Raw genomic sequence first — 24659 nt, 5'->3', positions numbered from 1 at the left:
CATACACGGACAGAGGGGACACTGAGGACCCGGCAGAGGAGACACCCCCACGGTTACCAGGCAACGAGCATCCGGTTCTGAACGTCCAGCGTCCGTCCCACAGGTTCTGCCTCAGTGTGCCTGGGGTTAACGACCACGCTCCCACCCGCAGCCCACCTGGCAAGGCCCTGTGCTCCAGCACCGACCAGACACTGCACACCTAGCCACGTGCAGGCTTTTCTAGAGATGCCCTCCACCCCACAACTAGACTGAGGCAGGAGTCTTCTCTGGGCACCCATCCCAGTCAGCAGACAGAAATCATGTCTTATGCATCTCTGCAGCCCGGAGCTCTGTGCAGGCGGCAAGTGCAGGCTTAACAGCTCTCTACTAACGGACGCGTGGCCTCTGGGCTCCCAGGATCAGCTCAGTCACTCAGAGAGGTGGTGGGGACAGGTGACCAGGCAGCAGGAGAGTCTGTGCTGTGCTCTGTGCCACCTCTAGAACGGCATCCTGCCACTCGATGGACCCTGAGGGCTGGTCCCCACTTCTCCATGGCCCCAAATCCCCTCCAATCCTGAACCTTCATCTCCTGACCAGCCCAGGTGGACATCAGTCTCTCCAAATGGCCACAAGGGATCTTGCAGAAACTCTCAATGACCAAGTCCTCACTTATCGCCGCCATCATCATCATCATCATCATCACCACCACCACCACCACCACCAGGGCCTCTCCTGGCTTTATTCCAGGCCAAGGGCCAAGTCTACACTCCTGGGCTTCCCTCCCAGGCCCTCACCACCTGCCCTCAGGAGCCCTGTCAGCCGCTTCTCCTGTGACTCACCAAGTGCGCACCCCACTCATGCCACAACCAGTCCCAGCTCTGCCCTGAGTTAACCATACACCTTTGTTCATGATGGTCCCTCAGGCTGCAACGCCCATCCCCCCTTCTCCACCTGGAAAAATGCCACTCGAGCTTTAGTTTCAGCACGAACGCCATGCTTTCTGGGGAGGCCTCCCTACCCGCCCCCACGAATTCACTGTTCATGCACCTCCCTCCCCCCAGCCACCCTGTCCCACGAAGCTGCCTGTAGCCCCCGCAGTGCCGGCCCCTCACGGGCATCACACGTGCCCAGGAGCCTCAAAGGCTGTTACTCTCCCAGGGTCTCCTTGCTCAAGGGACCTAAGATCCTGGCACACAGTAGGCGCCCAGTGAATACTGGCTGAAAGAATGCATTTTTGAAATGTTAGTTGCAACAGAAACCCCCTAAGAAAAAAGCCTGGCCTTATACCACTTCACGGGGGTCCACGCTGTGGACAGAGCATGTGCTCGGACCTCTAGGGTGAAGGGAAATGGGAAGTCGAGACATGATGGAAAATTCTAAAATTCTCACTATGAGGCGAGGCCAGGGCATCACCTAGGGTGAGGAGGGACGACCCAGGTCACGCCCACCTTACCTGGAAGTAAGTGGTTACGACTCCGACCCTCCCACAGACCCAGTGCCCCATGGGGAGAGCCGAGCCCACGCGGCCCCGGGGCGCCCCATACCGGATGCTGTCCCGCTCCGCCACGATCTTGTCCCGCTCCTGGAAGGCCCAGTCCCGCCGGCACTTGGCCACATCCGCCTCCTGGAGGGCTTCCTTCAGCTCCTGGCACAGAGCCTTGCACTGCTTTCGAAGGATTTCAGCCTCCTTATTGGCTCTCCCCGCATCCATTGTCACCGTGTCTTTGATCTGGTGGGGGTGAGGGGCAAGCAGAGGGGGAGGTTACCAGGCCTTCTGGCCCAGAAGTGCCCTCCGACTGGGATAGGAGCTGGGGCTGGACTCTCGGGAGCTGGATGGAGGGAAACACCGGGATCTCAGCCAGAGCCCATTCCGACACCGCCCCCCCCCGCCCCCCATGACTACACGCTCCACAGCCACGTTCAGACCCCCAGCGATGCTATATTAGGGTCCACCCAAACCCTCACAGCGCCACACAGAGCCAGGACCGGAAGCCCAGCCCCTCTATGGCCCGGTCTCAGGGGCCCAGGTGGAATGGCCCCTGGAGGGCTCCTGCCAGACCCTGCCCTGCCACTTACATGGTATGTTTTGCTGAGAGCCCACTGCATCTCCCTAAAGAGCTCTCGTGACAAACGTGATACGAGGCCCCGCTGCAGTGAAGGGTGCAGCACTGGTCATCATGCTCCCCACCCGCTGTGTCCACAATACAGTTTTTATACTCTAGCATATGGAGTTATTTCTAAATCTGAAAATACACCACTATGTTTGCTGGTGAAGTCCTATGTGTTTCAGTTCCTTTAAAAAGCTGAGCTCTAAAGGATTTGCATCTGGACCCCTCCTTAAAGCGTTACACGCTCCATTAAAATTTCAAATCAAACTCTTTGAAGCACTCATACAGAAAGCTCCCTCTGTGCCTCTATAATCCTCAGAAAAATGAAGAATGTGACAAATGACAAAGTGAGCATCTCTTGCAAGAGTAACTCCTAGTCCAGCTCCAAGGCTTTCTGAAGAAGCAAAATACACGCAACACAAGAATGCGCCTCTGCTCGTCCTCCACCTCCCCAGGTGCCTCCCCTCCTGCCCCTCTGCTCATCCTCCACCTCTCACGGCACTTCCTCCCTCATACAGTGCTCCCCCACTTTCTAGCAAATTCAATTCCCCAAGCAGGACTGGACACAGGAGATGCAGTGCATTCAGGGGCAGCAGAAAGCACCGCCAGCCCAAGTGACCAAGCTGGGCTTTCTAGGGGACAGCGGCTCTGCCAGAGGGCCTGTCTTGGGAAGCGACCTAGTATCTGGAAAGACCTCTGTGACACGTAGCAGCACCCCACAGCTTCCCCGTGGCAGGGACCAGCTGCCCCAGACGGTAACCACATCCTCCTGAAGCTGGCGAACCTTCAGTGGACTTGGCCTGCCCATGGTCAGAGTCTGGACACCCGCCCTTGTGAAGGAAGCCTCTAGATGTGCCCACTCGGAAAGGTGGGAAGCAGGGGAGAGAGGGGTCAGAGCTGACCTGGTGTCCAGAGTGAGGCAAAGACCCTGACAGGCCCCCCCGACTGCCCTCTCTTTGCACAACCCACTCTGGAGAAGACAGTAGAGAGAGGGAGGGCAGTGGCAGAGAAAAGAGAGTAAATAAAGAGTGAGGTACAGAGAGAAGGGAGGAGAGTGTAGGAAGCCATCAGGTGTCAGAGGGAAAAAGAACCACTGCCCCGGCTGAGCGGAACGAGGACAGTTCTGAGACCAGGAAGCTAGCCTGGCTGAAGGCCCACCTCAGCCGAACCACCCCCCCCCCCCAAGAAGTGGCTGCTGGAGAGGGGCAAGATCAATCCCCAGGGGTCTCACAGGCCACAGGGAGATAAGACCCTCCTGCCCACACCTCAGAGCCAGGATGGCCCAGGTCACAGACCTGGTCTACTCTGGCCAGGCGGGGAGTGGTCGTGTCCCAGAAGCCAGACAAACTCAAGAAGGAGCCGAGGGTTTCAGTTCTGGAAGCTGCAGGGGTGGGAGGGCTGGGGCTGTCCTCTCCTGCTTGCTGACTGGGATGGGTGCCCAGAGAAGACTCCTGCCTCAGCTGACAGGCAGACTTCACACGCTGCCAGGGCCCCCCTGCCAAGGCCCGGGAACCGGGCTCCAGGCTGGAGGCACACATGAGCAATGGGAGGGGGGTGACACAGGCCACCAGACCTAGCACCACGGGGCAGTCGGGGGTCTTCCTCCTCCTCTGTGCTTCCACATTCCTACAAAGAGCACGACTGCTCTTTGCCCCCCTTGCTCCCTGGGGGGCATCCATCATCTCAGCCCCCTCCAGGGGGCTGCTGGCCTATCACAGGCTCACCTTCTACGGGTTTAACACACTGTCCTCGACTTTTTAGCTTACTGACTGACTCAGGCACTTTTAATGTTTTATTCTTCATCATTTTGTTTTCCTTATTTGGTATCAACATTTTCCCCAACAATTAAGATCTCAAACCAGAATGTGAAAGTGAGGTGACATTTTCTCCAGGGCAATTACCAAGTCCTAACGCATTACATTTGCTCATTAAGAATTTCTTCATTCCAGTCTTTTAAAAATTTCATCAAAGAAAATATTCCTTTTCACAATGGCTTTCACCTTGATGGTCTGGAGAAGCCTCACTCCCTTTGTATGAAACTGTCACTATTTGGCCCATTTTTGCCTATGAAAACAATTTTATAGGATGCACCCTAATCCTGACAGGGTAGTAAGGTTCAGATGGGCATAAAAATAATCCTACTAGTAAAGACTCATATCATTCCTACTTTATGCAGACATTATCCTAAGTGTGTTTTCAATGTTAAACCATCTGATCATCATGACCACACTGTGAAGCAGATGCTGTCCTCATTTCCAGTTTGCAGGGAAGGAGACTGAGGCCCAGAGAGCTGGGAGAGCTAAGAGGTCACATGGCTGAGGAGGTCCACCCTCCAAACACAGTCCCCAGCACCGCCTGGGCATCAGGCAGCATCACAGTCTGCAGAGAGGCCCACGAGGCCCTGGCCGCCCCTCGGGCATCAGCCCTGCCTCATGCTCGGCCCAGAGGGCCCTAGCTTCAACAATCCACACACACACCGTCCCCTACGAAGCTGCCCGACCTTTAGCACCTTGCTTTTCACTTCTCACAGGCCAGTTTTAAAGCCTTCACTCTAACTGACCTGCACAGAGTCAGAATGGAGAGGTATGAACAGAGAACTATTCCAATGGGAAGAAAGTCTGCTCTGATCAAGTTCAGCAGCCCTAAACAGAGCCACACACAAACTAACCGAATGGGAAGGCAGTCTCAAAGAGGGGGAGTCCACAGGCCTGTACAAGCCCCAGCAGGGCACACCTGGTCTTGGGGGTAAGCAGTGTCAGCGATGAGGCCTGGGCGGTCAGGTAGGAAAGATGCAGAGAGTCCCCACTGACCACTCGGGAGTCGAGCTCAGTGCCTCAATTCCGATGCTGCTGAGCGCCACTCCCCTGACCCTGGAGGCGTGCCCCCCAGGGAGCGAGGCCTGAGAAGAGTATTGGGCTCAACCTAGTAGTACAGCTTCCCAGAAGGAGCCCAGACCACCCCTCTAAAGAGAAGACTCCTCAGATGTTGGGGTGAAGGAACACTGAGGGTGCCCTTCTGGACTCACAAGGCCAAAGGTACCTATGGCTTTGGGAACGTGGCCCTGGGATCTTGCTTCTTAATAAGCAAGCCCCTTGAGCTGACTTCCAGCAAAAGACTGATCTACGACCACATCACGACAGGCGTGCGTGAATGTCCGTGCGTGTCATCCAATCTTCTTCCTATGCTGTCAGCTCCGGACACCCAGGACCACAGCGGAACCTCACCTGTGTCCCCTGCAGCCCAAATAGAGTTGGGCACTGAGCGTGAGCTCAGCAGTTACCCAGGAGGCATCCAATAACCCAGGCGGCAGCAGGTTGAAGGCTGCTCCCTGCTACTCCGGACACCTGTGCATCACAGCCCGTTTTCCCTCGCCACCTTCCTACCTGTCGCAGCGCCTCCATCTCCTCGCTGGCCGCCTTCTTCTCAGACGTGCTGCTCTTGAGCTTGGACTCGGCCAGCTCCACCTCGGTCTGCAGCTTGTCCAGCTCGGAGATGACCTGGTCGCGCTCACTCATGATGAGCTTGTACTCGCTGTACACCGCATCCCGCTCCTCCTTGTACTTCTCTGACTCCTTGGCGGTCTTCGCCTGTGTGGTCCTCAACTCCGTCAGCTCCGACTGCAGCAGCTCCATCTCCCACTGCAGGTCCTTGTTCTGGGCCGTGGCCTTGTTCAGCTCGTGGTGGATGGCCTCGAACCTGGCGGAGAGAGGCAGCCAGGACGAGGGCGTGGGGACCTGCCCAGCCAGCTCTGCTGCGCCGGACAGTCGAGCATGAAGTTTCGAACGCGGCCATTCTCCACACCCCCAAGAGAGAAAAGCCATGAAGGACCAGTACCCCTGGACCGGGAATTTTTCTCCGCCTTTTACAAATACTGGAAGATGGACTGAGAACTTCATGCCCTCTGCTCTACTGGAAATAACAGTGTTATTTCTTCCACAGTCAAGCTACGTTATCTTTAAAAATAAGAACAAAACAATGCCAGAATCGCAGCCTATGAAAGACAAAAGTGGCCTGAACAATCGTTGAGTCTGAGCACCTCATTTTACAGATACAGGGGATAAGCCCTCGAGACACAGGTGACTGGCCCAAAGCCTCCAGGTTAGTGTGAGAGCACTGCTCGGTCCTTCCAGGCCAGGAAGCACCTTCCATGCAGGCGGCCCTGCAAATTACAGCCTGCAGCTCTAGAGCAGCATTTCGGAATGTGGGTTCCTTAGAAACCAACCCTGCACGGGGCTCCATTTAAAAAAAAGTGTGCTCTCTGATGACTGATGTTTGGGAAAAACACTGCATTCTGTCCCCTCTTGGGAGATTCTAGCGCACAGTATCGGAGTAAAGGTTCTGAGAAGTCCTGCAGCGCAGACACTTGTCTGTGTGCAACCCGGCAATTCCCAAACCCTTTTAAAGCCAGAGAACACTTTTCATATAAACCTGATAAGCACCCCAGAGAACAGGTATTCTGCAGGAATGTACCTTAAGAAACACTGATGGAGGGCAGGGGTCACATCCCTACAGATTATCTGCCTTAATAGAAAGGGCAATTTTAGAAGAACAATGCCTAGGACAATTAACTTTCCTATCTGCCAGGTGGGTGACTGACACAGAGGGGAGAGGTTTGTAGGGTGACCTCAGAAACAGGACAGTCAGAACACGCCCGAGTCGTTCAGATGGAAGAAAGGGGCACAACTGCCAAGACAGTGTCAGGAAAATGTTTCCCGGACGTAAGTAATTTTTGATTGAAAAAGTTCAACTGCTTATGCTTTTTTTTTTATTTTAACCCCCAGAAAGCGGCGGAGAGCCTTGCAGATAACCAACCACAAGCCCACAAAGGAGAGTGGCCCCTGGCAGAGAGGATGCTTCGGCCCTCTGGCCATTCTCTGAGTGCAAGAGACAGGCCAGCTCGCTCCCTTCCTTGACGGCCTAGGTTCCTACCTCCTCAGGGAGAGGGCACACTGGTGCTGCAGCTGGATGGCCGTGTCCCTCTGCTGCGTCAGCATCTCCGTCTGCTTCAGAAGGCGCTGGTTCTCCTCCTCCAGCTGCTCCAGGCGGCTCAGGTCCGAGTTGTGGATGGCGACTTTCTCGCTATACCTCTTCCGCAGGGCATCATAGTCCTTCTTGACCACCTCCAGCTTGTCCATGGCCGTGTCATACAGCTTGTTGAGAATTTCTGATGACCCGTTGTGCTTCAACACCTGGGGACCAGAGAGTCACGATTACCAAAGGTCTGAGGGCAGGAGGAAGGACAAACTCGCCTCCGTCTGTCTGGGGGAAGGATTGTTGACAAGGGAGGGGAGGTCACACCCTCTGGCCTTCAGGAGTCTTGAGGTCTGATTCCACAGGCCCTGCAGTCACAATGAGTTGATTCATTCGTTCACAAACATTTCTTAAGCAGTGTACAGGAAAGAGTCACCATAGCAGGCCTGAGACTTCCATCCTTAGAAAGGCCTGCTTGCAAGGTGACCCTTAGCTGGCGTCTGGGAACGTGAACAGTAAGCAGTTCCCTGCACTGATATAAACCTTTCCCGAGCGATAGGAAGGGCTCCCCACGCCTGGGCTGGATGAACAGTGTGTTTTAGGCTCAGCACCTGCTTTCTTCTGGGAGTCTGGAATTTCAGAGCATGCTAAGCAGGGGGTTCCTACGTGGCCGGCTCCCAGTAAAAACCCCGGGCAGAGAGTATCTCATGGGCTTCCCTGGCTACATTTCACACGTGTTGTCACGATTTGGTACTGGGGGAACTAAGTCTGCCCCGTAAGACTCCACAGTGGGAGGACTCTTGGAACCTAGCACCTGATTTCCTCTGGACTTCACACCATGCACCTCTTCCCTTTGCTGATTTTGCTTTGTGTCCTTTCGCTGAAATAAATTTTAGCGGTGAGTAGGATTATACGCTAAGTCCTGTGAGTCCTTCTAGCAAATCACCAAGCCTGAGGGTGATACTGAGGAGCCCCGACACAAGTACCTAATATATTCTAGCCCTGTTCTAATGCTGGTGATGCTGGACAGACACAATGACTGTGGCCTGCGGACCTCTTATCCTGATGGGACGGTACAAACACACAGAGACAGAGATCGGTAGATAGAGAAATAGACCAAATAAAATAACTTGGGAGCATAATAAGGGCTGTCAAGGAAATAAAAAATAAAACAGGATAATGAGCTGGAGAGAGACTTCTGGGCAGCAGAGTAGCTTGTGAGAGAGTCCATAGCCTGAGGAGGCCTTTCCAAGAAGGTGACTTCTGAGCTTGGGTGCAAATGAAGACCAGCAGTCAACAGCACATCTGGCAGAGGAGTGAGCAAGTGCAAAGGCCTCGAGGCGGGAATCACCAGCCATGTTCTAGGCACAAACAGGAGGGCAGGGAGGAGTGACTGGAACCCAGTGAACAAGGAGAAGTGGATTCAAAAAAATGGCCAGAAAGCAGTGGTTAAGGCTCCGCGCTCCCAGTGCAGGGGGCCCAGGTTCGACCGCTGGTCAGGGAATTAGATCCCACACGCATGCCGCAACTAAGGAGCCCATGGCCGCAACTAAGGAGCCCGCCTGCCGCAACTAAGACCTGGCACAACCAAATTAATAAATAAATATATACATTTTTAAAAGTGTAAGGTTAAGAGTGCAGATTAAAAAAAAAAAAAAAAAAAAAAAGGCCAGAGAAGTGGGCACAGTTTCAAGGCTCACAGCAAACACTGTATCCTGAGTGAGATGGGAACCATGGGAGGGTTTAAGCAAGAGAGCTTTCTACTCTGAATTACAGGTGGTACTAACGCTCACTCAGGGTGCTGCTCCACAGAACAAAATACAAGATGTGTTAAGAGGTGGTCAGGGCCTGCTGACTTCTGCTAAGCACCTCAGGGGATCTGAGCCCTTGGGCTGAGGGCTCCCATCTCCTGAGCCCCCCCCCCCGCCCCCGCATGACACGACTCAGCCAGAAAGTCCTGCTTAACCGTTCCAGGTCCAAAAGTTCAGGAATCACCTGGCTCATCCAACATGGACCCTGAGTTATCAGAAGATCTTTGTAGCCCAGAGAACCAGAACCTGGAACTACTGAATATTCCCTGGGGAGGGAGGGTGAGCCCTCAATAAATACGATTAACAGGAAAGAGCTAATTCTAATGTCAGAATCTTAGAGACAACGAAAGTGAATTCGTTCCTCTAAGACATTAGCTCCTAGGACTATAGATTAATGGGGAAAAAGGGAATCTCAGAAATCAGCTCATTCAGGGCTTTTAGTCTTTTTCCTTTTCTTTTTTTTTTTTTTTTAAAGCAAAACTCTTTCCTTCAAAGGAAATCTTACGAGGACACCAAACTACAAAACTCACTTTAAAAAGTGGTACACAGGTTCCTCGGGCGGTTAAAATCTTCACCATTTTATAAAAATGCGTCACTGTTGCAGATCAGGACTGCACGCTAAGAAACAGTCAGAAAACCACTGACTTAGCCTCACTCGATCATTTAAAGTCTTCTTAAAGACACAATGCAGGGACTTCCCTAGTGGTGCAGTGGTTAAGAATCTGCCTGCCAATGCAGGGGACATGGGTTCGAGCCCTGGTCCGGGAAGATCCCACATGCCACGAAGCGACTAAGCCCATGAGCCACAACTACTGAGCCCGCGTGCCTAGAGCCCGTGCTCTGCAACAAGAGAAGCCACCGCAATGAGAAGCCCGCGCACTGCAACCAAGAGTAGCCACCGCTCACTGCAACTAGAGAAAGCCCGCACTCAGCAACAAAGACCCAACGCAGCTAAAAATAAATAAATAAAATTAAAAAAAAAAAAGACACAATGCAATATCTTCCAAACATACAGCAAAGCATAGCAAATAAGGTAACAGAATTTTAAGTACCCACCACTTAGCTCTCATCTTAAGGACTGGTTCCAGGACTCCCCACAGATACCAAAATCCATGAATGCTCACATCCCTCATATAATATGGTGTAGTATCTGCATACGAACTACACACATCCTCCCTACACTTTAAATCATCTCTAGATTACTTATAATACCCAACACAACAAAAACGCTATGTAAATAGCTGTCAGCAAGGCAAATTCAAGGTTTGTTCTTTCAAACTTTCTGGAATTTTTTTTTCCCCCAATCCCTGGTTGGTTGAATCCTCAGATGTGGAACCCACGGATATAGAGGGCCGACTCTACCTTGTCGCATGTCTCAAATTGCTTTCCAAAGATATTAGTACAGGTGCTTAGCCAAAGCCCCCAATACACGCTTCTCTTATCTAGTATCCCTCTCTTCCCCTCCAGAATTGCTCTCCTAAATTTGCTGTCAACCATCACCATGCACAATATTTTACTTATACTACTTATGTACTCATGAAAATTCCTAATGGTGTTACATGTGCTTCCTTCTAGTCAGTGCTGCTTTTGAGGTTTAGTCAGTGGTGCAGGTAGTGTTTCACTGTAGGAGTACATCACACATTTTTTTTTTTTAGATTTAAAAAAAAATTTTATTAAAATATATTTGATTTACAATGTTGTGTTAGTTTCAGGTGTACAGCAAAGTGATTCAGTTTTATATATATATTTTCTTTTTTAGATTCTTTCCCATTATAGGTTATTATAAGATATTGAGGGGCTTCCCTGGTGGCGCAGTGGTTGAGAATCTGCCTGCTAATGCAGAGGACACGGGTTCGAGCCCTGGTCTAGGAAGATCCCACATGCCGCGGAGCAACTGGGCCCGTGAGCCACAACTACTGAGCCTGCGCGTCTGGAGCCTGTGCTCCGCAACAAGAGAGGCCGCGACAGTGAGAGGCCCGCACACCGCGGTGAAGAGTGGCCCCCGCTTGCCACAACTAGAGAAAGCCCTCGCAGAGAAACGAAGACCCAACACAGCTATAAATAAATAAATAAATAAATAAATAAACAGCAAAACTTAAAAAAAAAAAAAAAAAGATATTGAGTATAGTTCCCTGTGCTATACAGTAGATCCTTGTTGGTTATCTATTTTGCATTGTGGATAGATTTTTTAAAATTGAAGTATAGTTGATTTACAACATTTTGTTAATTTCGGCTGTACAACAGAGTGATTCAGTTATACATATATATTCTTTTTTATATTGTTTTCCTTTATGGTTTATCACAGGGTATTGAATATAGTTCCCTGTGCTACACAGTAGGACCTTGTTGTTTATCCATTCTATATATAATAGTTTGCATCTGCTAGTCCCAAACTCCCAATCCACCCTCCCACACCCCCCTCCCCCTTAGCAACCACAAGTCTGTTCTCTATGCCTGCATCACACATTCTCATTCTGGTGGATGGATGTTTACATTGTCTCCATGTCTCCATTTTTTTGCTGTTATAAATGATATTCTTGTGAACCCTGTACACGTCTCCTCTCCCACACCGGTGAGATTCTCCTCTAGGGTGGACACCTTGAAGTAGAGCTAAGGGTCAGATTACGGACTTTTCCCCGCTTATTGGACAATAGCAAATTGCTCTCCAGGGTGGCTATCCCAATTTATATCTCATCACCTATGGGCAGGAGTTCTGAAAGTTACTGTCGTCAACACATCCTCACCAAGGTTTCATATGGTCAGGTTTTTCTTTTAGTTTTTACTTGTGATAAAATACACATAACACAAAACTGTCTTAGCCTTCTTTAACCTTTGAAGTATACATTTCTGTAGCGTTATGTATATTCACATTGTTGTGCAACCAACCTCTAGAACTTTTTCATCTTGCAAAACTGAAACTCTGTCTCCACTAAACAATTAGCTGTTCCCCCTCCCCCAGGCCCTGGCAGCCACCCTCCTACTTTGTTTTCTATGAATCCAGCTACTCTAGAGGTATATACAGTATTTATAAATAGAATCATATAAATGGAATCCTACAGTATTTATCTTTTTGTGACTGACTGACTTAATTTAGCATAATATCCTCAAGGTTCATCCAGGCTGCAGTATGTGACAGAATTTCCTTCCTTTTTAAAGATGAAAAACATTCCATTGTACATATGTACTGCATTTTGCTTATCCATTCATTCGTCAAAGGATACTTGGGATGTTTCCACCTCTTGGCTATCGTGAAACAATCAGATTTCTTTTTTAAGTACTGCCCATCTCATGGACAAAAAATAAGATCTTTTTTAAAAACTTGCTTTCCTGATTACTAGAAAGACAGAGCAACTCTCCTTATGTTTATTGACTATACACACTTTCTCTTCTATGAATTGCCTGTCCATATCCTTTATTTTCCTTTCCTCCTTCCTTCCCCACCTGCCCCTCCCTCCCTCCCCACCCCCTTCCTCTCCTTTCCTTTCTTTCTGCAGGACTTATTTTTAAATTCCAGGTACTGACCCTTTTCCAGTTATATTCATTACAAATATCTTTTCCCAATATGTGGCTTTTAAATTTTCTTGAGTGCCCTTTGTTACTAAAATGTCATGTTTTAATGTGGTAAAATCTATCAGTCATTTCCTTTATGGTCTGCAGTTTGGTTGTTTTACTTAAGAAATTCTTTCCTTCCTACCTTGAGATCACGAGGATACTCTCTCTCATTAGTTTTTCTAAAAAGTGTTAGTTTTACTTTTCACATTTAAATCTTTAAACTATTTATTTAAACTACTGGAATATATTTTTGTATATGTTGCAAGATAGAGATATAACATTGTTCTTTTCCATAGATTACTAGACAAAGGAGAACTGGGTTCCCAAGTGCAAGACAAACTGAGGACCCCTGAATTTGTCCAGGTGCAGACAATGAGGGTTGGAGGACAGCAAGGACATCAGCTGACACAGTGCCCACCTCTGAGAGATGAGAAGGGCATCCCACAAGGATGTGCCCACACATGCCCAGGACACACAGCGCCAGTGGAGAGCTCTCCTGCCTTCAGGGTCACATCTGGAAAAGAACCAGCTTCTAGACCAGACTACCCTGTCTTGTGGGCAGTACCTCAAACATTCCAATTAAAAATCACTCCAAATGTTTTATTCTCTAAACATCTCCAAGCCAGGTGAGAAGCCCAGGGCCCCAAAAGAGCCCCATGTGGTTTACTACAGAACAAAAGCACTGCTACCATTCCCAGTTTCCCACAAGGTGGCAGGCCTGAGTAGACAGCCAAATGCACTCCCACAGTTGTCCAGCCTTCCAAGCCTCATTCAAGAAACAATCTAGCTCTGGGACTTCCCTGGTGGTCCAAGGGTTAAGACTCCGTGCTCCCAGTTCAGGGGGGCCTGGGTTTGATCCCACATGCTGCAACTAAGACCCGGCCCACGCAGCCAAATAAATAAATAAATATTGTAAAAAAGAAGAAGAAGAAGAAAAAAGAAAAGAAAGAAACAAACTAGCTCTCATCACAAGAAAAAAAAAAGTGTAACTATGTAAGTTGATGTAATGTTAACTGGACTTACTGTGGTGATCATTTCTCAATGTATACAAATATCAAACCGTTATGTAGTACACCTGAAACTAATACAATGTTACATGTCAGTTATAATTCAATTTTTTAAAAAAATTTAATAAATAAAATTTAAATTAAATATCACCCCACATATTAATAAAATAAAACCTAATTTTAAAGGCTGCCTTGAAACGATGCAAAGAAAAACCCTGTTCTGGGCACTGGCCCCGCAGAGCCCACCTGCACTGGTCCACAACAGAATCTGGAGTCAACACTGCGGTTTGGCCTCTCTTCACTGGGAAATAGCCCCCAAATGCCCCAATCGTGAGGTGCTTGGATGGGGTCTGTATGACAATCCAGAGGCAACTGAGGGCAGAGTGAATCTGCTGCCAGGATGGGTCACAATTTTCCAGTGAGACAGGGTCAATCAGAGAAAATCCCAGAACAAACCCAGAAACAAAATCAGAAAGGTTGGGATCCTTTCTGATGCCCAACCCAGCCCTGCTAACGCAGTAGGATCCGTGATCAGAAGAGACGACCCTGGGGAGATCAGACTGATACCCTGTGCTGTCTCAGCTGCCCATTCCACAGGTGAAAGCTCTGCATGAGAAGGCCTTGCTTATTATGAGCTGAAATCCATCTTCCTCAACTCCTAACCTCTCGTCCTAGCCCTGGAGTCACAAGAACAGTCTCTTTCCCACACTACAGCACCCGGATACTCAAAGGCTCATGGGGCCCCTAACACTTCTCAACTTTTCTCTACAAGCAGGGCTGAGAATCACGCCTGTGCTAATGTAATCAAAAGCCTCTGAAGAAATTTGGGAAAACCACAGTCACAGTTAACTCCAGAGGATTTGAAAAACTATCCTATCAGTCTAGAATTTTTCCTTTTTACTGTTACAAGATTATGTTCTTGGTAGACAGTTAGGCACACACACACTAACAGTCAAATGTTTAGCTTCCCAGCTAAGGCTAACAGTAGTCTGAGAGACAGAATATTTAAATCTGGCTCAGAATTCTAAAATGAAAAAGGTGATAAACTTCTCAGCTTATACAGGCAGCAGTCTTTAGAGATGACTCTCCTCCGGCCTGTGAGGAGGGGGTGAAAGTGACCCAGGGGAGGCACAAACCCAGGGTCTGGTCCCATCCACACACCAAGACAGCCACAGCCTGAGCTGCTCCCCTCAGGGAGGCCAAGAACAGAGCCGTCCTTATATCCTGCTCCACACAGGTCAGAAACACTCTGGGCTTCTCTGAGAGCCATGCTCTTTGAAGACTAAGAAACCCCTTTCTTGGGTTATCTGAGAAAAGAAGTTAACTTTCATGAATCACCAAAGAAAAAAGTATATTTAAAGACAGGTGACAGGGCCAGAAGGAGGAGAGGGAACTTTCCTGGAGCCTTAAGTTTCCCAAATAAGTTGGCAGAACCTATTTTTTTTTAAAAAAAGAAAAGCACTGCTTTGAACCTGGCAATTGTACCTTTAAGAATCAAACTTCAGAAAAACATGCACAAAGGAACATAAGGACATATGTAAGGGTGCCCATCAAAAAATTATTTGTAATGGGAAAAAGTGCAGACTACCAAGATTCCCAACACACACAGAATGGGGTTAATAAATTACTGACAACTAAACTATGAAATATCTTGTTGTATGCTCCAAATTTACAGAAAATACAAGGAGACCCATGATACACTGTGCACAGTTAAAAAAAAAAAAAAAAAGGCAGGTGGCAGAAAATAAAAACAAAACTTTGTGTGGTAAGTATGACATAGCAAATGTCCACAAGGAAATATCCCAAGTGGTTCAGAGAGGTCAGTCACCTCCAGGGAGTGACACCAGGGCGGAGGTGGGGGTGGGTGACTTCACTGTTGTTGAAGTTTTTTGTTTTTTAACCAAAGAATTGCATTATTGTAAAGAAAAGAGATGCAAAACTACCCTCTACGTTGCTCCCCCACCAAGGCTTGGCCATCTCCGTCCCGGAACACTTGGGCATCCAGATGGTGCATTCTGACCGCGGTCCCCTGGAGATGGAACTGCCATACCGTGCTCCCCCCGGCCACACACACACACACGCACGCACGCTCGCACACATGCAAACACATGAGAAAAACCACCTGTCTGCTGCTCTCGAGAGGGAGAGGTCCGAGGTCCCAGGCCCCAGGCCCACAGTGCCCTCCCACACGGCTGCCTCATTTCCTCTGAGATAAATCATGTAGAAGGCTGGGAGCCCACAAATCCCTCAAGCAAACATGCAAGTCAAACAGCACCATTTACCCCCGCAAGGGCCTCTTCAAGTTAACAAGGCGTGGGAGGAACCAGGCAACAAAACCAGCCTTGTCCAGCGAGGTCAACCTTTGGCCCCAGGGCCTGCAGGGTGGAGACCTGTGGCCACCGCCATGTGCCCTGCTTTCTCGGCTGTTGGCCTACCCAAGACCTGAGCTTTTCACAGCCCAGCACCTGTCCCAGACCTGGTGAAAATTTTAAGGCGCTGGCTGGGGAGAGCAGGTGGCCTGGTAGCTCAGACACACCCCTCACCCCTCACCCCCACCCGAGGCACTGGGCCCTCCTCTCCTGGGGGGGCCCTGAGGTGGCCCCGAGGCCACTTGCTAAGGGGCACTGGTCCAGCTGAAGAGAACCGGGGAAAGTCACTGACCAGTGTAATCAACTACCCCCCCACCAAGGGTCAGCGCTACAGGAAAAGGAGAAGAGGAGTGAGATGGAAGCATCGGGGAGAAAGCCTTCCCAGGTCACTTGTTGGGGGGACGGGAAGGTGGGGACAGGAGGCGATCATCTTGGCCTGGATGCACATACAAGCTGTTTGGGTCCTGAGGGAAGTCAGAGAATGGGAGGCAATAAAACATCATGCCTCAAGAGGGCAGGTTTTTGGTTTTTTATGACAAAGTGGTAACTGGAGTCTTTTATTTTGAGATATAAATCACATACCATATAATTCACCCTTTAACGTGCACAATTCAATGGTTTTTGGAATATTCACAAGGTTGTGAATCCACAAAGCTGTGCAGCAACTGCCACTGTCTAACTGCAGAACATTTCCACCACCCCCAGAAGAGATGCGGGTCCAGCACTTTCTCCTTGGTGCCTCACTTCATCCTTCAAGCAATGCTCGCAGAGCCCCGCCCCCACCCCGCCCCCTCCAGGGCTGGAAGGTTAAAGGGCGGAGGAGAGGAAGGTGGAGAGTGTGAGTTGCTTCTCTGAGATGGTGCAGCAGGTAGGCTGCGGACGCCCCTGCTGGGCTGCGGGGCTTTCTGCCCCAGCCGGACTCCTGCTGCCCTGGCCTGCACTCACCTCCCCTTCCAGGAACCTTCCCGTTACCACCGCTGGGCCAGGCCTACCCACATCCACCACCAGACTTCCCCCACACAACCAAGCCCCCTAATCAGAGGGATCGTGGATAAGACGCCAGGTATCTCCAAGTATATCCAGCTTAGCGGCCTGCACGGAGCCTGGACTGTGTACTCCACATAAGGCTCCAACAAATATCAGAGAAACAAAATACGGCGCAGACACAAATTTTTCAATAGAACATAGTTTATAATGGGAAAATACTGAAACTAGTCCAAGGGTCAGTCAATAGGAGACTGGCTAAATCAATGATGATGCTCCTATGTAACTCAATACTCTGCAGCAGTTAGAAACAAGGAAGGAGAATCTGTACTGAAATAGAAAGATGCATGTGACATATTCCGCAAAAAAACAATGTTAGCAACAAAAGGAACGGTGTGATTCCATTTTCTCAAATACGTTAACAAGATATAAAGGGCTCTATGTGTACAGATATAAATCTCAAACCTTTCAAAGTAACATAGCTATGGTTAGTCATTTCTGTGGAGACTACACGAAGAATTCTTTTATTTTTTAAATTTCCGTATTGTTTGATTCTTTTATTGTTACAAAATGCATATTTTTTTTGAATTTTTGAATTTTATTTATTTTTTTTAGACAGCAGGTTCTTATTAGTCACCTATTTTATACACATCAGTGTATATATGTCAATCCCAATCACCCAATTCATCACACCACCACCCCCACCTGCTGCCGCTTTCCCCCCTTGGTGTCCATATGTTTGTTCTCTACATCTGTGTCTCGATTTCTGCCAAACACTATGATGAACAAGTTCATCTGTACCATTTTTTTAGGTTCCACATATATGCGTTAATATACGATATTTGTTTTTCTCTTTCTGACTTACTTCACTCTGTATGACAGTCTCTAGATCCATCCACGTCTCTACAAAAGACCCAATTTCGTTCCTTTTTATGGCTGAGTAATATTCCGTTGTGTATAGGCACCCCATCTTCTTTATCCATTCGTCTGTCAATGGGCATTTAGGTTGCTTCCATGACCTGGCTATTGTAAACAGTGCTGCAATGAACATTGGGGTGCATGTGTCTTTTTGAATTATGGTTTTCTCTGGGTATATGCCCAGTAGTGGGATTGCTGGGTCATATGGAAATTTTATTTTTAGTTTTTTAAGGAACCTCCATACTGTTCTTCATAGGGGCTGTATCAACTTACATTCCCACCAACAGTGCAAGAGGGTTCCCTTTTCTCCACACCCTCTCCAGCACTTGTTGTTTGTAGATTTTTTGATGATGGCCATTCTGACCAGTGTGAGGTGGTACCTCACTGTAGTTTTGATTTGCAATTCTCTAATAATTAGTGATGTTGAGCATCTTTTCATGTGCTTCTTGGCCATCTGTATGTCTTCTTTGGAGAAATGTCTATTTAGGTCTTCTGCCCATTTTTGGATTGGGTTGTTTGTTTTTTTAATATTGAGCGCATGAGCTGTTTATATATATTTTGGAGATTAATCCCTTGTCCGTTGATTCGTTTGCAAATAGTTTCTCCCATTCTGAGCGGTGTCTTTTCATCTTGTTTATGGTTTCCTTTGCTGTGCAGAAGCTTTTAAGTTTCATTTGGTCCCATTTGTTTATTTTTGTTATTATTTCCAGTACTCTAGGAGGTGGATCAAAAAAGATATTGCTGTGATTTATGTCAAAGAGTGTTCTTCCTATGTTTTCCTCTAAGAGTTTTATAGTGTCCAGTCTTACATTTAGGTCTCTAATCCATTTTGAGTTTATTTCTGTGTATGGTGTTAGGGAGTGTTCTAATTCCATTCTTTTACATGTAGCTGTCCAGTTTTCCCAGCACCACTTACTGAAGAGACTGTCTTTTCTCCATTGTATATCCTTGCCTCCTCTGTCATAGATTAGTTGACCATAGGTGCATGGGTTTACCTCTGGGCTTTCTATCCTGTTCCATTGATCTATATTTCTGTTTTTGTGCCAGTACCATATCATCTTGATTACTGTAGCTTTGTAGTATAGTCTGAAGTCAGGGAGTCTGATTCCTCCTGCTCCACTTTTTTCCCTCAAGACTGCTTTGGCTATTCGGGGTCTTCTGTGTCTCCATACAAACTTTAAGATTTTTTGTTCTACTTCTGTTAAAATGCCATTGGTAATTTGTTAGGGATTGCACTGAATCTGTAGATTGCTTTGGGTAGTATAGTCATTTTCACAGTATTGATTCTTCCAATCCAAGAATGCAGTATATCTCTCCATCTGTTGGTATCATCTTTAATTTCTTTCATCAGTGTCTCACAGTTTTCTGCATAAAGGTCTTTTGCCTCCCTAAGTAGGTTTATTCCTAGGTATTTTATTCTTTTTGCTGCAATGGTAAATGGGAGTGTTTCCTTAATTTTGCTTTCAGATTCTTCATCATTTAGTATACAGGAATGCAAGAGATTTCTGTGCATTAATTTTGTATCCTGCAACTTTAACAAATTCATTGATTAGCTCTTAGTTTTCTGGTGGCATCTTTAGGATTCTGTATGTATAGTATCATGTCATCTGCAAACAGTGACAGTTTTACTTCTTCTTTTCCCATTTGTATTCCTTTTATTTCTTTTTCTTCTTCTCTGAGTGCCGTGGCTAGGACTTCCAAAACTATGTTGAATAATAGTGGTGAGAGTGGACATCCTTGTCTTGTTCCTGATCTTAGAGGAAATGCTTTCAGTTTTTCACCACTGAGGACGATGTTGGCTGTGGGTTTGTCATATATGGCCTTTATTATGTTGAGGTAGGTTCGCTCTATGCCCACTTTCTGGAGAGTTTTTATCATAAAATGGGTGTTGAATTTTGTCAAAAGCTTTTTCTGCATCTATTGAGATGATCATATGGTTCTTATCCTTCAATTTGTTAATATGGTGTATCACATTGATTGATTTGCATATATTGAAGAATCCTGCATCCCTGGGGTAAATCCCACTTGATCATGGTGTATGATCCCTTTAATGTGTTGTAGGATTCTGTTTGCTAGTAGTTTGTTGAGGATTTTTGCATATATATTCATCAGTGATATTGGTCTGTAATTTTCTTTTTTTGTAGTATCTTTGTCTGGTTTTGGTATCAGGGTGATGGTGGCCTCATAGAATGAGTTTGGGAGTGTTCCTTCCTCTGCAATTCTTTGGAAGAGTTTGAGAAGGATGGGTGTTAGCTCTTCTCTAAATGTTTGAGAGAATTCACCTGTGAAGCCGTCTGGTCCTGGACTTTTGTTTGTTGGAAGATTCTAAATCACAGTTTCAATTTCATTACTTGTGATTAGTCTGTTCACATTTTCTATTTCTTCCTGGTTCAGTCGTGGAAGGTTATACCTCTCTAAGAATTTGTCCATTTCTTCCAGGTTGCCCACTTTATTGGCATAGAGTTGCTTGTAGTAGTCTCTAAGGATGCTTTGTATTTCTGCAGTGTCTGTTGTAACTTCTCCTTTTTCATTTCTAATTTTATTGATTTGAGTCCTCTCTCTCTGTTTCTTGATGAGTCTGGTTAATGGTTTATCAATTTTGTTTACCTTCTCAAAGAAGCAGCTTTTAGTTTTATTGATCTTTGCTATTGTTTTCTTTGTTTCTGTTTCATTTATTTCTGCTCTGACCTTTATGATTTCTTGCCTTCTGCTAACTTTGGGTTTTGTTTGTTCTTCTTTCTCTAGTTCCTTTAGGTGTAAGGTTAGATCGTTTATTTGAGATTTTTCTTGTTTCTTGAGGTAGGCTTGTATAGCTATAAACCTCCCTCTTAGAACTGCTTTTGCTGCATCCCATAGGTTTTGGATCGTCATGTTTTCATTGTCATTTGTCTCTAAGTATTTTTTGATTGCCTCTTTGATTTCTTCAGTGATCTATTGGTTATTTAGTAATGTATTGTTTAGCCTCCATGTGTTTGTGTTTCTTTACAGTTTTCCCCCTGTAATTCATTTCTAATCTCATAGTATTGTGGTCAAAAAAGATGCTTGATATGATTTCAATTTTCCTAAATTTACTCAGGCTTGATTTGTGACCCAAGATGTGATCTACCCTGGAGAATGTACTGTGCGCACTTGAGAAGAAAGTGTAATCTGCTGTTTTTGGATGGAATGTCCTATAAATATCAATTAAATCGATCTGGTCTATTGTGTCATTTAAAGCTTGTGTTTCCTTATTAATTTTCTGTTTGGATGATCTGTCCATTGGTGTAAGTGAGGTGTTAAAAGTCCCCCACTATTACTGTGTTACTGTCGATTTCCTCTTTTAGAGCTGTTAGCAGTTGCCTTATGTATTGAGGTGCTCCTATGTTGGGTGCATATATACTTATAATTGTTGTATCTTCTTCTTGAATTGATCCCTTGATCATTACTGTAGTGTCCTTCCTTGTCTGTTGTAACATTCTTTATTTTAAAGTCTATTTTATCTGATATGAGTATTGCTACTCCAGCTTTCTTCTGATTTCCATTTGCATGGAATATCTTTTTCCATCCCCTCACTTTCAGTCTGTATGTGTCCCTAGGTCTGAAGTGGGTCTCTTGCAGACAGCATATATATGGGTCTTGTTTTTGTATCCATTCGGCAAGCCTGTGTCTTTTGGTGGGAGCATTTAATCCATTGATGTTTAAGGTAATTATTGATATGTTATGTTCCTATGACCATTTTCTTAATTGTTTTGGGTTTGTTTTTGTAGGTCCTTTCCTTCTCTTGTGTTTCCCACTTAGAGAAGTTCCTTTAGCATTTGTTGTAGAGCTGGTTTGGTGGTGCTGAATTCTCTTAGCTTTTGCTTGTCTGTAAAGCTTTTGATTTCTCCATCAAATCTGAATGAGATCCTTGCCGGGTTAGAGTAATCTTGGTTGTAGGTTCTTCCCTTTCATCACTTTAAGTATATCATGCCACTCCCTTCTGGCTTGTAGAGTTTCTGCTGAGAAATCAGCTGTTAACCTTATAGGAGTTCCCTTGTATGTTATTTGTCGTTTCTGCCTTGCTGCTTTCAATAATTTTTCTTTGTCTTTAATTTTTGTCAATTTGATTACTATGTGTCTTGGCGTGTTTCTCCTTGGGTTTATCCTGTATAGGACTCTCTGCGCTTCCTGGACTTGGGTGGCTATTTCCTTTCCCATGTTAGGGAAGTTTTCGACTATCATCTCTTCAAATATTTTCTCTGGTCCTTTCTCTCTCTCTTCTCCTGCTGGGATCCCTATAATGCGAATGTTGGTGCGTTTAATGTTGTCCCAGAGGTCTCTTAGGCTGTCTTCATTTCTTTACATTCTTTCTTCTTTATTCTCTTCCACAGCAGTGAATTCCACCATTCTGTCTTCCAGGTCACTTGTCCGTTCTTCTGCCTCAGTTATTCTGCTATTGATTCCTTCTAGTGTAGTTTTCATTTCAGTTATTGTATTGTTCATCTCTGTTTGTTTGTTCTTTAATTCTTCTAGGTCTTTGTTAAACATTTCTTGCATCTTCTCAATCTTTGCCTCCATTCTTTTTCCGAGGTCCTGGATCAACTTCACTATCATTATTCTGAATTCTTTTTCTGGAAGGTTGCCTATCTCCATCTACTTCATTCAGTTGTTTTTCTGGGGTTTTATCGTGTTCCTTCATCTGGTACATAGCTCTCTGCCTTTTCATCTTGTCTATCTCTCTGTGAATGTGGTTTTTGTTCCACAGGCTGCAGGACTGTAGCTCCTCTTGCTTCTGCTGTCTGCCCTCTGGTGGATGAGGCTATCTAAGAGGCTTGTACAAGTTTCCTGATGGGAGGGACTGGTGGTGGGCAGAGCTGGGTATGGCTCTGGTGGACAGAGCTCAGTAAAACTTTAATCCACTTGACTGCTGATGGGTGGGGCTGGGTTCCCTCCCTGTTGGTTGTTTGGCCTGAGGCGACTCAACACTGGCGCCTACCTGGGCTCTTTGGTGGGGCTAATGGCGGACTCTGGGAGGGCTTAGGCCAAGGAGAACTTCCCAGAAGTTCTGCTGCCAGTGTCCTTGTCCTCACAGTGAGACAGAGCCACCCCCCCCCTCCTCTGCAGGAGACCCTCCAACACTAGCAGGTAGGTCTGGTTCAGTCTCCCCTGGGGTCACTGCTCCTTCCCCTGGGTCCCAATGCACACACTACTTTGTGTGTGCCCTCCGAGAGTGGAGTCTCTGTTCCCCCCAGTCCTGTCGAACTCCTGCAATCAAATCCCGCAAGCCTTCAAAGTCTGATTCTCTAGGAATTCCTCCTCCCGTTGCTGGACCCCCCGGTTCGGAAGCCTGACATGGGGCTCAGAACCTTCACTCCAGTGGGTGGACTTCTGTGCTACAAGTGTTCTCCAGTTTGTGAGTCACCCACCCAGCAGTTACAGGATCTGATTTTATTGTGACTGCGCCCCTCCTACTGTCTCATTGTGGCTTCTCCTTTGTCTTTGGATGTGGGGTATCTTTTTTGGTGAGTTCCAGTGTCTTCCTGTCGATGACTGTTCAGCAGTTAGTTGTGATTCTGGTGTTCTCGTAAGAAGGAGTGAGAGCACGTCCTTCTACTCCACCATCTTCACAAAATGCATATTAATTTTGCAATTTAAAAAATAGTATAAAAACACGAAGAAAGCACTGCCCTTCCCCTTTTTGAACTATTTAATCTTACAGCCATTTGGTAAGGTAGAGTAGGGCAGGAGGCTCCACTGGGCAAGGGGTGCCCCAGAGTGGCCATCGGAGCCTGCATGGGATGAGGAGGGGCCCTGCAGAGGCGCATGGGGGTCCCACAACGGGTCAGAAGGGGGGATGGCGTGGGAGGGAGGCGGCAGAGGGGAAGGCAGGCAGGTACTCCCGGGAGACCGGCCAAGTAAAGAGATTAAGAATAATCAGAACCAGGTTTCTCACTACTAGGAAATGGAGTTACAAAAATGGAAAGGAAGAAAATAAGAATGAACCCTGTTATATTGTAGTACTGGACTGGAACTGGAAGTGTCCAATATACATATTACATATTGAAGGTATAAATATATTAGGAAGCGGGAGAGAGACACATGGAAATAGGTATGAGTGAGTGTGTGTGGTGGCGGGGGGGTGGGGGTGTGTGGCGGTGTACTCAGATATTCCTTATTCTGTCCACTGAGAGGACCTGGAGCCATTACACCCCAGAAGCAATGAGTACATCAAGTACACCCAGCACTCAGATCATGCTTCTAAATACCATTTTCCACTAGAAGGAATGAGGACTCGTAGGAGAAATGTTTGATTTCCAGGACTAGGACAGGGAAATTAGACAATGAACCTGGAACATCTTCTTGTGCCAGAAATCAGGAAAGTGCTCAAAGAATGAGGGGACATGTCAAAAAGACAGACAAGCAAGCTTGAAGGGGGCTCCCCGTGGCCACAGTGGTATACAACCCACTGAGTAAAACAGGAAACCGTGAGAGTGTGTGTGTGTATGTATGGGGGTGTATAAAGGGAAAACAAGTATCACTACAGTGGAGAAGAAGCCTAGAGACACCACCTTAGTCAAATGATCAAAGTGAACATCATTAGTAATAAGTCGTTTCCAGCCAAGTCTCAATCAACAGGATGCAATGAGAAAAAGGCAGCATCACTTCTGTGACATTCCTGCCTAAGATGCAAAAACTCACCCAACCATGGGGATCCAACAAGTGCAGGTTGAGGGACAACCTAGAAAATAACTAGCTTGTAATCTTCCAAAACATCAAGGTCATGCAGGTCACAGTCTGAGGAACTGTTCCAGACTGAAGGAGACCAAAGAGACAGGACAACTAAATGCAGTGAGTTATTCTGAATGGGATCCTTTTCCTACTAAAGACATTATTGAGACCAACTGGCAAAACTTGACCGGGGTCTGACGATTAGACAGTAGTACATATCAACGTTAATTCCTGATGCGTCACTGTTATACAGGAGAATATCCCTGTTTGCAA

The 24659-nt window shown here is 46.9% G+C and overlaps 1 protein-coding gene across 1 annotated transcript in view; it reads right to left on the bottom strand.

Moving 5' to 3' along the window:
• The window catches only part of DLG5 (discs large MAGUK scaffold protein 5), a 122317-nt gene that overhangs the window by 34127 nt on the left and 63531 nt on the right, over window positions 1-24659 (bottom strand). The window contains exons 6-8 of the mRNA XM_057530967.1: window positions 7017-7276; window positions 5471-5783; window positions 1524-1708 (exon numbers count right to left, since the gene is read on the bottom strand). Of these exons, the coding sequence (XP_057386950.1) occupies window positions 1524-1708; window positions 5471-5783; window positions 7017-7276 (758 nt within the window). The remainder of the gene's footprint in view (window positions 1-1523; window positions 1709-5470; window positions 5784-7016; window positions 7277-24659) is intronic.

Source organism: Balaenoptera acutorostrata, chromosome 16, assembly GCF_949987535.1.
Source record: "Balaenoptera acutorostrata chromosome 16, mBalAcu1.1, whole genome shotgun sequence".
In the NCBI taxonomy this organism is placed as follows: Eukaryota; Metazoa; Chordata; class Mammalia; order Artiodactyla; family Balaenopteridae; genus Balaenoptera; species Balaenoptera acutorostrata.
This window is presented reverse-complemented; position numbering and strand designations above follow the sequence as displayed.